The sequence below is a fragment of the Crotalus tigris genome, unplaced genomic scaffold (assembly GCF_016545835.1).
Source record: "Crotalus tigris isolate CLP2741 ecotype Arizona unplaced genomic scaffold, ASM1654583v1 scf7180000021207.2732985, whole genome shotgun sequence".
Lineage (NCBI taxonomy): Eukaryota > Metazoa > Chordata > Lepidosauria > Squamata > Viperidae > Crotalus > Crotalus tigris.
In genome coordinates, this window is record NW_024098398.1 from 191,230 (window position 1) to 208,143 (window position 16,914).

The 16,914-nt window shown below is 38.6% G+C and overlaps 1 protein-coding gene across 1 annotated transcript in view; it reads left to right on the forward strand.

Annotated features, from left to right (window-relative positions):
* DACH1 (dachshund family transcription factor 1) overlaps positions 1-16,914 on the forward strand; it is a 354,082-nt gene that overhangs the window by 180,371 nt on the left and 156,797 nt on the right. The window contains exon 3 of the mRNA XM_039369714.1: positions 6,482-6,643. Coding sequence (XP_039225648.1) covers positions 6,482-6,643 — 162 coding nt within the window. The remainder of the gene's footprint in view (positions 1-6,481; positions 6,644-16,914) is intronic.

A 16,914-nucleotide genomic window follows, 5' to 3' on the forward strand; every position in this document is an offset into this window, starting at 1 on the left:
AGAATACACATTTTGGAGAGAGTTTGGAGAGATATGTGGTGCTTTCTGTCTTTTTCCAAGGCAGAAAAAATGTTTGCATCTGTGAAAAAAAATCCTTTTAAGTCTTCTTTCCATATCAATTGATCAGTGTTGATGTACACTTTTTTCAATAGATCAGGACACAAAATTCCACATTTACAACAGACTGTTTTTCTTCTTCTGCAAACATGGTTTTCCTGCTTCTCTTGGTCTCTTTTAAAGTTTGCATTTTTGCTTAATATACTGAATGCTTTGTCTTCTAAAGTTTGTGGGGGGTGGGATTTGAAATTAAAAAAAAACCTGCTTTAAAAGTCACACATGGCTGTAATTTAAGATTTTTGTTTTAACCTCCTTGTCCGTAACAGTTGAAAGAAACCTTCAATGAAAGTTTATTAACTAAACTAGACCAATGCCTGAGGCTATAAAGATTCATTTATTATCAATTTCTTGACTGTTTTTCTTCTTCTGTTTTTTGGTTAAACTCCTAGTGTAAGATAATACCTCACAAAATTAAACCTTTGACCTTCTCTAGAGTTAAGTCGCCTTTGATTAGATAAAGTAACAATTTATAGCCCACCTTGTGGGTCTGGTGAAATGAATAATGCAGCAGCTTGAAAAATGACTAAGAATCTATTGCGTGAGAAGAGAGGACTGCTTAGAAAGAGGACAGTGTTAATTGAATTGTTTTGATTTGGTATGCACATCTGTAAGACCTCAGAAAATACATTCCTTGTTTGTTCTATATCATATCACTGCATTTTGAGAACACTTCCCGTCCATTTCATTTTTTGGGTAGCATCTCATGACTGGACATGGCAATGTTACTCAAAACTGATTTTAGTGAAATTTACTTTTATTTATGGAATGTCTGGCAGGAATAACATCTGGAAGAATAAAGACATCAACCTCAAAACCAAATGCAGATTAGCTAACTCAGTAATTTTTTTTTTTCAATTGCCACTTTTGGGTGAGAAACCTGGACTCTGAAAAAGGCAGGTAGGAGAAGGGTGAATGCCTTTGAACTGTGGTGCTGAGGTGACTGTCAACATCCAGCTTGAGAATCCAAATAAAACTCCAGGTTCATTCTCTTTCCGAAGCTTACTGTTTACTGGGTACACTGCATGGTTTTGTCGAAGCAAAACTAACTCTGAAGTTCCAACACCAATTCATAAACTTAAACATTAATTTTCCCAGCCAAACCCCCAATGTCTTACATAATCCATATTAACAAATTCAGCTTGTTATGGGAACCATCTGTTTCAAATCCACACCTGTTCTGGTGTCCTTGACAAGGCTTCAGGTTCCCATGGTCTTCAACTGAATCAAAATTTAGTTTCTCCTTCTTACCCACTTTAAAGTAACAACTCCCCCCCCCTTAATCTAAAGGCAAGTTGAAACACAGAGGCACATAGCTGCCAAAGTCTCATCCTTGACAGTGACTATTATGCATCCCATGGACTGCAAAAATAGCCAAAGAAGTCCTAGATGAATCTCACTGAAAATCTCACTGGAAGCCCAGATCTCCAGAGGCTGTCTTACTTCGGCCATGTCATGAGAGCTGACTCACTAAAAAAAATCAAACATGCTGGGAGTGAAAGAGGAGAAGGGGTTGCCCTAGCACCTGTTGGCTGAATACTATAAAGAATGACACCAGGATGATTGTGGTGGGTCTGAAGGAAGCATCAGAGTGCTGATTCCTAGAGTGGCCAAGGATCAGACATGACTGAATGGCTGACAACGACAATGACTTCTACAAGTTGCTTCTACAAATGAAGCCTATTACTCCTTTTCTGTTCATTTATTGAGAATTGAGCCCTCTACATTAAGTGATTTACGCTAAAGAATAGGTGGGCGGAAAGCTCTCCCATAAGAATGAAAAAAAAAATGATATGCTAGCTGTTCTCCGAAGAAGACATATGAAATCTACATGTAAAACCTGGAGTTAAGCTGGAAATAGGTTCTCCACAGGTGTATTTATTGGCTCTGTCTGCATATGTAAAAAGTGAATATCAAGTATTGTCTGACTGATCAAGGCTCTAAAACTTAATACTGTATAACCTCTAAGACAGGGCAGCCAAAGGATGTCACCGAGTTGGATCTAGACTTAATCAGGTTTTAGATAGACAGAGTGGAAAGAAAATGGGACAAATTCCATAAGGAATTTAAATCTCATGGATTTTCTTGGGATGCCCTTAGGTTGACCACTAAACTTGCTGTTTTGCATTTTTTTTTTTTTGTCCTTTCCTCTGTGTCAGCCCTGGTTCCTGTGGTTTATCATTGAAGTAAGCACTTCCCCAATAATGGAAGGAATGAGAAAAAAACAAAATGAAATAGGCAGTGCATTATCACACATTTATAATATTTAGCATACAGCAAAGAGATTTAGCAGCTGCTTAAAATCTAGAACAAATGAAACATACCACATTTACCTAAACGTAAATGGACCAGGCAATCTTTCTTAAACCTCAGTTGACTGAATTGATTCAATGGACAATAACAATAATAAGGCGGCCATGAATTTAAGATTGTCCCTTGAAACTAGTACAATGTTTTAGCTGGTTAAGCTACAGCTGGTGTGAACACCAGCTGAAATAAGACTTGCATATGTTTGACTCAAAAAACTGTGTGAGAATATATAGCCATATATCTGTAGGCCTACTTATAGTGTCCAGAAAATCAAATCATTTCATGATAATTAAATGAATAGCCACTAATTAAAATTAATAATTGCAGAATAAAGAACTTTATTTGTAAAAAGTAAAGTATTTTTTAATAATCTTGTAAATTCCTATAGGAGCAGAAAAATTATTATTCGATATCAGAGTTGAACCCAAAGGAAGACACTGGCAAGCTAAATAATAATTGGGGAGGGGTTGCACATTAATAGAAACATTTTCTTTCAAGAGAGTTCGATTTTGTATTAAAAATATTTTATTATGAATTTACATTCACACTATCCCTTTTTAAATTTTGTAAAGTTTAATGTTGGCAGCGAACCTGTTGAAATGGATGATGAAAAAGAAATCCTTTGTTCAATTATGTGAAGGAAAAGATTGGTTGAGGCCTCATTTAGTGTGTGTATGTGTCTATTTGCATGTGTTTGTATGTGTTTGTTTGGTTGTCAGTGGGTGTCTGGCTGAAGTTGTGATCTGACTTGATTCTTGAATAGAGTTTTAATAATAATAATAATAATAGTAAAGTTGGAAGGGACCTTGGAGGTCATCTAGTCCAACCCCCTGCTCGGGCAGGAAACCCTACACCATTTCGGACAAATGGCTGTCCAGTCTCTTCTTAAAAACTTCCAGTGTTGGAGCATTTACTGCTTCTGGAGGCAAGCTGTTCCACTGATTAATTGTTCTCACTGTCAGGAAGTTTCTCCTTAGTTCTAGGTTGCTTCTCTCCTTTTAATTCAAGTTCACTTCAACTCTTATAAGATTCCTTAAACAGAGTTTTCTGCATGAGTCATTGGAAGAGAAGGTTCCTTCAGAACTACAATTATTGAGCAGGATTTTAACTTTTTGATGTTTTGCTTTGTGAATAGAATTACGGAACAAGATTAATTGCACACAGTAAGAGCTTTACATGAAGAGCTGTGTGTGATAACATTAAACTTCTAAGTCTGTCACATGGGGGAAGAAGCTGTTAGGTTTAATGAATAAATGTAATGGCTAAAATGCCTCAGCTAATTTTTTTTTAATTCCTTTACTAACGATCTTTATTGAAGAAAAACACACACAGAGACATACACAAAGCCAATATTTTGTAATTTTTTCCGTCGGTTGGGGTAGTAGCAATTTTCGTATCCCTTTGCCTTGCTAATTTTGCGGTTCCACCGAAGTAAACAATAGATTTCATAAATTAAAAATTATGTGCTCCAGAACATGCGTCTAAAGATTAAAAAAAAAACAAAACGAGGCTGTAAACATTTATGACTGAGACAAACTAGATTGTTCAAACATTGCCACGATGCATCCTGGATAGCAATATGGCAACGATATCAGTTAGAATGCAAACAAGGTTTTAAATGATACGGCCCTTCCATTTCAGCTGGAGAATCTACTTTACACCATCTGCCTATCAGATGGTTAGGAAGCAAGGCTGCGTATTAATGCCACATGCTGTCTCCTCCTCCTAATGGTTAGATTCATATTGCTAATGGCTCTGCAAAGCACTGTCGATGAAATTTCTGTGACACTGGAGTGATGAGATATTTATAAAGTGGCTTGTCTCACTGAATAATCAGCAGGAAAAATGCTAGACATAAACAGATTATCAATTTCGGGATATTAATGATAACTGCAACCGTTATTTACATCCTTCCCTCTGGGCCGCCCCCCACACCAATTCCACTCAAACTAATAAAACAAAATAAAAAACCCAAAAAAGGAATTTCAAATTCTCTTTGCAAATAACTTTTTTTGGGCGGGGTGGGGGGTCCAAATCCTTAATGCACTATACTAGGTACCCATGATGAAAATCATTTATTTATTTAATTGGTCTCCTTTATTATTATTTTTTTTACAAATATCTCGAGGTGGTGAACACACTCAACATACTTTCCTCCTATTTTCCCCACAACAACAACAACAACAACCCTAAGTAAATAGTGAGCTTTAGACATTGGGGCAAATGAGCAGCATGGTGGCCTAGTGGTAAAGATGCTTGGAAGGTTGGGGGTTCAATCCTAGGCAGTGGCAGATGTTTCTCTATCAGGATAGAGAAACACAAAGAGAAAATATCTGCTGCAAACTCCACATAGGCATCAGGAAGGGCATCTGGTCAGCAAATGCTCAGTTCGACTCAGTCTCCCTGACTCTATCTCGAATTAAGGGATAAGGGAATGGCTGCTGGAATTGGGTATGTCTAGTTTAATGAAGAGAAGAACGAGGGGGGACATGATAGCAGTGTTCCAATATCTCAGGGGCTGCCACAAAGAAGAGGGAGTCAAGCTATTCTCCAAAGCGCCGGAAGGCAGGACAAGAAGCAACAAGAATGGAAACATTCACAGATCAGACCTCGAAGGAAAGAATTCTGGGTTGGCCTAGAACAGGGGTGGGGGAACATTGGCTCTTTTATGACTCGTGGACTTCAACTCCCAGAATTCCTGAGCCAGCATGGCTCAGCATGGAAACCTCTTCCTTTCCCCTCAGCATGGCTGGCTCAGGAATTCTGGGAGTTGAAGTCCATGAGTCATAAAAGAGCCAAGGTTGCCTACCCCTGGCCTAGAACATTCTACCTGGTTCATAAAAAGATGCTTAGAACAGATTCTCTCAATGCTCAGTTCCTGAAATAAGAATTTCCATCTCAGCCCTGAGCTAAATTTTAGGACTTTCCACATAAGGGCCTGTTCTTGAGGCCATCAGTAAGTTTGGATCCTACTCTTGATCCAGGCCACTAAATCCATAAGTAATATGGAACTCAGTCCCTCATATCCCAGAATTTTCAGTTTCTTCTGAATTTTTTGGAGGGTTCTGAGGGTTTTGTTTATTTTTTTTAAAAAAATGAAGTTAAAGTTTACATTGCATGTAAATTCTAACGTATTTCAGTGTCCCTGATTTCCAGCAGCTGGGGGGAAAGGTTATCTGGGTTCAGATGGCACATCACCAACCTTAAGATTGGACTAACAGAGAAGGGAAAGGAACAGACAGAGCCTAAGCATAACATAGTTTACAACAAACAAACAAGCAAACAAACCCTTTTCTTTCATATCCTGGTTTAGACTAGGAGGTATGTCTTCTTTTGAATGTGGAACTCAGAACATTGTCTACCCCTTGTCAGGTTAAAAACACAAGGGCCCAAATCTAGATTTAGTTCTTGAGAACATTTCTTGAAATCAGTTAAACAGAGATAACTAATTTAGTTTATTCTAACTAAAGATGACCCTCTGCAATCTCCATGATTTCAACTAGTATAGTCTAAGTAGGGCTAAGCAGGATTGAAGCTAATAGAGCCGAGGTGGCGCAGCAGTTAGAGTGCAGTACTGCAGGCCACTTTAGCGGACTGTGTTCAGCAGGTCAGCGGTTCAAATCTCACCGGCTCAAGGTTGACTCAGCCTTCCATCCTTCCGAGGTAGGTAAAATGAGGACCCAGATTGTTGGGGGCAATGTAAATATATATATATATATATATATATATATATATATATATATATATACACATTGCTTACTGGTGTACACCGCTTAGAGAGTGCTTGCACTTAAAGCGGTATATAAGTCTCATAAATAAATAAATCAAATAAATTAAAAGCACAAGGAGGCTTTATTTTACACACAACTTATTTGGCCACAAAAGCCTTGAGAAGTTTGCTGTCACTTCCAGATGATGATTTTTCCTCCCTCCCTTCCTTTCTGCCAGCGTGTTCGTTCCTTGAGAACGTGATCACAGTTTCCTGGAAGAGGGTGACGTCAGAGGGACAGTGGATAAAAGTTGTGATTTCATGGTTGTTATTCCTCTTTCATTGTAGGTCTGACAGCTGCGGCTGCTGCTGCGGCCGCAGCCACCAATGCCGCCATCGCGGAAGCAATGAAGGTGAAAAAAATTAAATTAGAAGCAATGTCAAACTATCATGCCAATAATAACCAGCACGCAGCAGAGTCTGAAAACGGGGACCTAAATTCTGCTGTGGGTAAGTTTTTGATCTAAAAGACACAATTAATTTTGTTTCTACCTGGAAACCGGTTTTGGACTTTGTTCTTGAGATGGAAAAAAAAAAATATGAAACTTTGATTTTGGGTTTTGCCAGTTAGACAGATTCAGCGTAAAAAGTTGAGTTTTTATGCTATTACCTTTAAAAAGGTGTCAGAAGTCAATGCTTTTCTTTTTCTTACCCTACACTTTTCTCTCTTCCCCTTTTCCTCCTTTATTTTCTTTTTTCTTGGTACTTCTTTATTTTACATTTTGATAAACTAATAAAAATTTTGAAAGTGGAAGTTTCTGATCTAAAAGAGAATTGTTACAAAGATACCTGCTTTTATAAAGGCAGGAGAAAAAAATAGTTTTTTCTTCCTCTTTGTTTTCCTCTCAGCCTGTTATTTTTCCAAGTGCGTTTTTTTCACATTAACACACTCTAAATATATCTGAAAATGCACTGTAAAGATGTCAAATCAGAACATCCCTCCATCCTATTTCAACTAATGAAAAGCCTACTTATTTCCAGGGTAGCATTTCAAAAACAAAAACAAAAACCCAACCTTCTTTGGATTCATTGTTCCTGTTAACCAGTTGAGTTAAACTGGACCAGTTACAATACAGAATTCAGATTCTCTTTGTAGATGACAAAGTCCTGCCTGCTTAAATCCTAGGTAAACTAACAAGTCCTGTCTATCTAAATGTTCCAAGTTGACTGAACAAAATTGAATTAGTGGCTATTTTGATCTTATGGATGCCTAAAATTATGTTTGTTTGTTTTTCCTCTCTGTGTTTCATATTTGGAACTTTTGACAACACTTTCAGTCTCCTAAAAGTTGAGAGATCCACAGGATGTGGCTTCTCTATATGTAGTCAATTTCCTTTTCTTAAATATTCCTTCAGTGACCACAGACTTTAAGGACATTTCCTTCTAATGGCGGCTTTCTGCTCTATGAGAGGAATTAGTAAGTGAACTGAAAGCTGAATTTGAGTCCTGTTAACTGCTGTTCAAGGCAGAGGTTGCATAGACGTAAACCAGACATGACAATCTAATATATACTTCTTCTATTCTGCAAATTTTTGAGGTTATTCTTAAGGGTGACAGCTTGACAACTTTTTTGTTCTGGATCTCCCTGTACATATTTATTATTTAACTCCTACCCAGGAACAAAAGGAGCACATATGCCCATGTCAGCAGATTTCAAGCAATTTCCCCCCCTCTTTGTTGTTAATATTTCAGCCATAGAAAATTCTACAGGTCGACTGAACAAAATTGCATAACATACCTAGCCTCAGGGATGGGTGAAGGAACAAGGACATCTAACAACAGTCCCCCCAAAATTATTTAAACATGAGGGAAAAAAAAAAATTTAAGATGCTTAGTTCGACTCTCTTTAATCAATGGAGAAATGAAAAGCAGGGAAGAGCATCTACTGTTTTTTTCTCTAACCTGCAGAATAAAAACATTTGCTTATAATACATATTGAGGAGGACGGTTAGGGAGTGTTTGGATTCTAGTCAGAGACCAAAACTATAATATTAAGTACAATAATTTTCTTTATAATAAGTGTTTTATATTTTGTAGGATATGGGGAGATGCTGGGGAAATATGCATGTGATGAATGTACAGTAGGTCTTGCTGAATATGTGTAGGATTGAAAAGGGATGCTTCACCTCATATGCAGAGAAGAGCAACAAAGATGGTTAGGAAGCTGAAAAACAGGAAGAATGAGAATTAGGGTTGTCTAGTCTGGTGAAAAGAAGGACTAGGGATGACATGATAGCAGTGTTCAATATCTGAGGGGCTGACACAAAGAAGAGGGGGGGTCAACCTATTCTCCAAAGCAGCTGAAGGTAGAACAAGAAGCAATGGATGGAAACTAATGAAAGAGAGAACCAACCTAGAACTAAAGAGAAATTTCCTGAAAGTGGCTTGTCTCCAGAAATTGTGGGTGCTCCATCACTGAAGGTTTTTATGAAGATATTGGACAACCATTTGTCCAGAGTATTATAGGGTTTTCTGTTTACCCAGGGCATTGGACTACAAGACCTTCAGGGCATTGGACTACAAGACCTCCAAGGTCCCTTCCAACTCTGTTATTCTATTATGTGGGAGATGACATAAAATACCTTCCATCTGCTTTGTAAGCAAGTCCTGGTTGTCTTGTAGGTGTGGAAAAGGACAACTGTTTGCTTCACTAGGAGAACGAACATAGAGCAGCCCCAGTGGCTTAATAGGGCAGAGGAGAGCACCTCTTTAGGCACTGATGTGCATTGCATGTCTTGCCATAGTATGTCTTTCTCAAAATTTGTGCAGCCTGGTAGTACACCCCATGTTGAGTTTCATGGAACTCACCCTCTTGTAAATATTCTAAGCCAGGTACAAATATTCCATGTTGGTACAAATCTTCTAATCTTGGTACAAAACTGTAGCTAAAGAGAAATGTCTGAAATCTCCCAAAGTCTCTTCTTGAGCAAGATCGCCAACATGGAAGATGCCAGGCATCACACAAGATGCCAGAAAAGTCTTGTCAGTTTTTAGCCTTATTAAATGGGATCTCATGGGATGACACTATCTTGCCCAAGGTTTCAACATCCTGCATGGTTGCAGTGCCTTTTTTTTGGAAGGAAGGCAAAGTTCCAGTGTTTGCTCCTGATCAAATTCCCATCTTAATTAAAAGTAATTTGTTGGACACCCATCCTACTGAGAGGCTTAGAAGGATAAAATGAGTGGTGGGTGGGGATACATCTACTCAAAAGTAAGTTGAATTCAATGAGATTCACTTCAGGGACAGGTGTAAACCTATCACTACATGGAGATGTTTTTAGAATGGCTATTATGTAAACAGTAGTTTTCAACAAAGGAAACTTCCATTCTAGCTTCTCAATTCATCAGGAGATATCACTTAGTTGACCTTAGCTGTCCTTTAAGAGGTAAACCCGAGTTGGCTCTGATTTGTATTTGGATGTGGAGACTTACCAAGACATTCCAGACCTATAGACCAGGATGTGAAGTGGCAAAAAGCACTTCAAGAAAAGTCAGTGGAGAATCTCTTTTGTACCTTGGTCAAGAAAACAGCATAATAGTCACCAGGAATAGAGCTTAACTTGAAGGAGACTTCAGTGCTTCCTGTACTCATGCCTTAAACTTCTCAAAGTCCATTCATTCTACATACTTAAACTACATCATCGTTCCTGTGAGACTCTCTTGTATTATTTTATATTCCTTTACAACTTGTATAATGAGGGCATTCCTATAAGCATGATATGCTTACATGGTGGTCCCATTCCTCCAGTAGTCCTGAGAATAAATTATAATAATGGACCTCACTCAGTCAGTATTTGACTATGGAACGCTGAATTACTTTTGTCATTGTAAGCATCAGTCAGTAAATGGGTCTTTTGCCAGGGCGAGGATGCAGCTGCTTTAAGGAGCTTCCACAGGTGCTGGATGAATGCTCTTCTGTCTCCTGAAACCATTTTTTGTTTGCCTTAGAATCCAAGGTCTTGCCAACTGTATTATGCAAATAGTAATGGGGACTTACAAAGCATATCATACATGTAAACCAATTCTGGTTCAGTGTTAGGAATCATCTTCTTATAGTAAGTTCGGTTCAACTATGGAATGTGTGTCATGGTTCCGACAAATGAGACCAAATAAATCAGGCGGGAAAATTCCTCAAGGAATTCGGATACAATTCTTTGTATTGTATTTATTGGATACATGGCATCAGCACTGACAAAAGTGAAACCAAATCTAAACTTTCCCTCCAAGAATCAGACTAACACAATGTTACAATTCCCATCCTCTACTTGTTGTTGATAGTTGCGAAGTCATGTCCGACCCATCGCGACCCCATGGACAACATTCCTCCAGGCCTTCCTGTCCTCTGCCATCTTCTGGAGTCTATTTAAGCTCACGCTACTGCTTCAGTGACTCCATCCAGCCACTTCATTCTCTATCGTCCCATTCTTCTATTGCCCTCCATCTTTCCCAGCATTAGGCTCTTCTCCAGTGAGTCCTTCCTTCTCATTAGGTGGCCAAAGTACTGGAGTTTCAATTTCAGGATCTGGCCTTCTAAAGAGCAGTCAGGGTTGATCTCCTCTAGGACTGACCGATTTGAACGCCTTGCTATCCAATAGAATGACTTGGCAGGCTTTTTGACTAAATGATCGTCCTCTTCCACCCCAGTGTGGGAATGACCTTGGCTCCCACAAGATTTGCTCGTGTTCAGATTACCAGAAATAGTTTTTCCCCCCTCCAATGGTGGGATTCAGCTAGTTCACACCACTTCAGCAGAACCGGCAGCTAATTTTTTGTTGCCCAGGCCCAGAATGGACTTCCAGAAGTGGCATCCACACAGAGAACCGGTTGTTCACATATTTGAATCTCACCACTGCCACCCTCCCTTTCTTAGGCCAAAAAGGGCTGCAGCCAGGTTCTTTGTCGAGTTGACAATATGTTCAGATGGAAATTGAAATCCAGATGTTGAAGTCCAGTTTTCCTTATGAAAGACTACAAGAAGGGCAGAACAGGAACGGTGGAAGAATTGTGGGTCTAGAGCCAACTCAAAATGTGATGCCCTTTACCTCTGAGACCCTCTTTGCAAGTAGTCTACCAACTGTGGTAGACTTACCACCACAATTGGGACTGGAACTTCCATTCCTAAGCCTGTGGCTGTTAAATTAGTTGCACTCAATTTCATTACTTTTTGCTGCCGGTGTTAAGTGAATCACACGGTTGTTAAGCAAATCATGTGGTCACCAGGAAGGCTGCGTCCCTTGTAAAAAATACACTCCAGTTGCCAAGTGCCCGGATTTTGTTCACGTGCAACAGTCATAGATGTGAGGACCAGTCATAAATCAGTTTCTTTCAGCACCTTCATAATTTTGAATTCAAGGACTACCGGTAGACTTCTGACATCTCTCTCTGTCTATATAAATAACCTGGAGGGAAGGTTTGTTTTGTTTTTCCTCTAAAGACCTGAACAGAAAGCTTGCATAGGAGTTCTGAAATTAAAGTAGAAATTAAAACACTATCCTCCACCCTTTGTTGAATCAGGAACGGAAACAAAACTGTGTTAGGAAAGTACAGCCCTTCATCATTTCCTTGTGTGATTCTGAAGGCTTTTTCGGAGCATAAAACCCGTTAAGAGATAAACTTTTCTCTAGTGTTTGATGAAAGTTGGGTGAAATTTGCTCTCCCAAAAGGTACTTCTGGGAGCCAGGAAGTCTGAATAGTGACATATTTAGCAAGAGGAGATAGAATATTTTGGGCTGTTTCAAATTAATCATTCAGGATTCCTAATCGTCAGCTTCTCCTCTCTTGGGCTTCTTTGTGCTCTGTGCTGTGTGATTTTCAACACTTAAGATAAACTTCTGATGTTAGCAGAGCAGTGGGAAGGATCACTAGTGACCTTCTGTGGCTGAAGGTGGATTTAACCTCCTCCCCCTTCGTCCCTTGGGGAGCATTTTAACCACTGCAGTATTCTGGCTCTGTCTAGCAATGCGATGCATTTGTTATCTCTTAATAAAGGTACTCTAAAAATAATAGAAACCTTGGTCTAAATGGGGTAATTGGCAATAATAACCCATCTTTCATGTGCATTTCTCTGATGTAAGGAAGCTCTGCAGGCAGGCACGGTGAAATATACGACTATAATACTTGCTCTCTCCTTTCCACAATTCATTGGATTCTTTTTTAGTTTAATATTTATTTGCTAAGATGAGATGCTCGTCTATATGGTGATAAACAGTCTGGTCCTGGCATCTGAAGGTGACCTGTCATTTCATATGGACAAATCTCCTGCTTACTGAAATGTACAAAATAAATCATTAAAGCAGGCAGGTGCTCATTCCCAGTTTTAAATCACCATAGATTTATGATTTGAATTAATGCTTCATTTGGTCATAGAAATAGATGCAGAGACGGATGATATGCAGTAGAGTAGCTTCCATACTGTAGCCTTCTTCATATTGATTACTGAGATGTCTCTGCAATCTCTTGTTTATATCAGGCACGGTCCTGTGACAGCTTGGCTGATACCAGCAGCCCTGCAGATAAGAAGGAAAAATGTCTGGGATTCTTTTTAGTGGCAACCTCTCCCATAGCACAGAGCAGAGATAAATTATTTTAGCTCGGTGATTTAAAGTCAAACCTAGCCAAGGCAGCCCTGGAAACCCTTATAGGCATAAGAGACACCTTATTTATATAATAAGAACTTCTATAAGCACAAGAGACACCTTATTAATATAATAAAAACTCTTATATGCATAAGAGACATCTTATTTATACAGGTAGTCCTCAACTTACAACAGTTCGCTTAGGGACTATTCAAAGTTACTGAAAAAAAAGGGACTGATAACCATTGTTCACAGTTATGACCTTTATAGCATCCCCATGATCCTGTGATCAAAATTCAGATGTTTGGCAATGGGTTCATACTTAGGACCATTGCTGTGTCTCAAGAACAAGAGATCCTCTTTTGCAATCTTTTGACAAGCAAAGTCAATGGGGAAGCCAGATTCTCTTAACAACTAGGTTAGCCAAGGCAGCATTGGAAACTCTTATATGGATAAGTTTTATATAATAAAACTCCTATATGCATAAGAGACATTTATATAATAAAAACTCCTATATGGATAAGAGACACTTATTTATATAATAAAACTCCTATATGGATAAGAGACACTTATTTATATAATAAAACTCATATATGGATAAGAGATACTTATTTATATAATAAACACTCCTATGTGGATAAGAGACACTTATTTATATAATAAAACTCCTATATGGATAAGAGACACTTATTTATATAATAAAACTCCTATATGCATAAGAGACATTTATATAATAAAAACTTCTATATGGATAAGAGACACTTATTTATATAATAAAACTCCTATATGCATAAGAGACACTTATTTATATAATAAAAACTCCTACATGGATAAGAGACACTTATTTATATAATAAAACTCCTATATGGATAAGAGACACTTATTTATATAATAAAACTCCTATATGCATAAGAGACACTTATTTATATAATAAAATTCCTATATGGATAAGAGACACTTATTTATATAATAAAACTCCTATATGGATAAGAGACACTTATTTATATAATAAAACTCCTATATGCATAAGAGACACTTATTTATATAATAAAACTCCTATGTGTATAAGAGACATTTTATTTATATAATAAAACTCTTATATGCATAAGAGCCACCTTATTTATATATTTATAAGTCCTCAACTTCCAACAGTTCATTTAGTGGCCATTCAAAGTTACAACAGCACTGAAAAAAAGTGACTTATGACCATTTTTCACAGTTAACACCCTTTGAAGCATCCCCATGATCCCGTGATCCAAATTCAGGTGCTTGGCCAATGACTCATACTTACGACCGTCGCTGTGTCCCAAGGTCATGGGATCCCCTTTTGCGACTTTAAAGCCTGTTAAATAAAAACATTTCCCCCCCCCTTTTTAAATTTCCAATAAAGGATTTGATATCTGCAATGAACTGCTCAATGTAAACTCTGACAGCCCTGTATTTTAATTTAAAATGAGATGAGGGCCAAGCATGCTCATTTGTGCACACAAACCACTTGGTTTCAATAGTTTTGTGCCAACCAAGTTTAGTTGATGCACGGAGCTGCAAAGGCAGGCCTAACCAAATCTTCACAGCCTCCGTCTGGAGGAGCCTTCTAGTGCAGGTGGCTTTCTCCCTAAAAAAATTGGCCTTTTTGATTGGCACACCCAGCCTTTATAGAGGTCCATTCCTTTTAAATTGCTGTAAAAATGAATAATCTTATGCTGCTGCCGGTCTCTGCATCTGGGTCATTATAAAGTGAAGGCAATGGGATTCCTTGAGGAAAAAAAAGCGAGAATGCATCATTTTCATGGATTCTCTTTCTAGGGCATTTCAGACAGGTCTGTCTGTTTATTCTGATTTGTAGATTCTGATATTCCACCCGCAGGGAGAAGATATTATGCTAATCATAGCCAATATCTAAGAGCACTAATAAAACAACAAAAGGGGGCTATTCATCAAAGAACGGGTCAGGAAAGTTTAGGAAAGTTTTCCAACTCTGTCACCATAGTATTCTCAGTAAAAATTCCGTTTCCATAATATACTTTCTAAAAAAAAGAAGAAGTAGCGTTGAACTTGATATTGCTTTCTGGTGAATACTTCTGCGATGAATATTTTTTCAATATGATTCTCTTCATTAAGAGAAAGACTCACTTTTCATTGGGGTTGTTTTTTTGGGAGGGGGGATAATAATAATAATAATAATAATAATAATAATAATAATAATAATAAAAACAATGCCTGGAGACAGCAGGATAGACGAGAAAGAACTGGAGAAGATAACAAAATGCAAAGACCTACAAATAGAAATAGAAAGACTGTGGCAAAAGCAAGCAAGGGTAGTACCAATAGTAATAGGCTCCTTGGGTGCAATCCCAAAACAACTGGAGCACCACTTGAACACCATTGGCATTGACAAATTCGCTATTAGTCAATTGCAAAAGGCGGCCTTACTAGGAACTGCTTCCATCCTGCGACGATACCTGTAATACCATCAGACATCCACATCTGCCTATCCCAGGTCCTGGGTAAGGACTTGATAGGTAGACAAAATGCCAAATCCAGTCTGAACATCTGGCTGACTGTGCGATGATCCATAATAATAATAATCATAAAAGTTGGAAGGGACCTTGGATATCATCGAGTCCAACCCCCTGTTCAGGTAGGAAACCCTACACCATTTTGGACAAATGGCTGTCCAATCTCTTCTTAAAAACTTCCAGTGTTGGAGCATTCACCACTTCTGGAGGCAGGTTATTCCATTGGTTAATTGTTCTAACTGTCAGGAAGTTTCTCCTTAGTTCTAGGTTGCTTCTCTCCTTGATTAGTTTCCATTATGATTCATTATTATTTGATAAGCAGACTTTTGGGCAAATCACAAAGGGTTGCCCAGAATAAAACAGAGCATTAAAATGATTAAAGCATCAGCAAACTGAAGTTCATCATCCTTTCAAAGTTGTAGAATACTGTATATGCAAGCCAGCTTAGGAACTTGTGGCAAGACAGCCATGGTTGGGGTGGACTATACCGAACAGAAATTTTGGAAGACCAGCACTTTCCATAATTTAGAACCACCATTGAAAAAAATCCTGACCTAATTGATCTTACCAGCAAATAAATACATGAGCAGGACACCAGAAGCTGATATTCACAAGGAACAAGATCCTACAGATCAAGATAGCAAGAGTGCTTTCAGTTTGACGTGGAGATATGAGACAGGCACTGTATTGAATACTTATTGAGTCCTAATCTCCCATTAACTAATTAGAGTCTTATCTTTTAAACCATCTTCGAGGAAGCCCTAAATTTTACACATTACAACAGTGAAGTTTAAATGTGACATGGGAACCTATTCAGGTTTAATAGGAGATGCATATTTAAAGTACACAACCTGAGATGGGGGAGTCACATGTGCATTTAAACGGTTTCAGTACCTTCCAACAAAATCATTTGGAGCCCCCCCTCCCCAAGAAAGATATTTGTGTCTGCTGACATCCTTCTTAAATCTCATCTTGCCAGAAAAGTACAATTGTCAGTTTGATATATGTGGCCATTAAGCAGTGCTATAGAACACATGATGTTTTCTACTTTAAATCCTGTTTTCACTCATGGATCAGGCTAACTAAGGCTATTTTAGTCCAGAATCTAGACTGGGTTGGATCCAAATAATCAGTTTTCTCCCAAACTACCTTAACTAGAGGCCCTGCCATCTTTTCCAATAGCCATGCCACAGAGGGAAGGCTGAAGGCTGAATTACTTTCTGAATTCTTTGAGTTCAGGAATACCACACTTCTGGAAGGAAACATCTATGGTTTAAATCTTAAACATCTCCAGCAACTTGTAATTCCCAAATGAATTCTATATAACTTGTTCACGTCCTCAAGGTAAACAAGCAGAAAACTCTCAGATAATGAATCTTAGCTACATGTATTCTGTATCCCTTAAAGCAGGGGTGTCAAATTCAATTTGATTGAGGGCTGCATCAGCATTGCGGTTGCCCTCAGGGGGCCGGGTGGGTGTGGCCAGGGTGGGTGCGGCCTACTGGGTGGGTGTGGATGGAGAGGGTGCGGCCTACTGGGTGGGCATGGCCAGCTCTACATCGTTCACATCAAGGGTGTCTGTGGGGGCCTGAGCAGGAGTGGGACCGATCTGAGGGTCTCTGGCAGA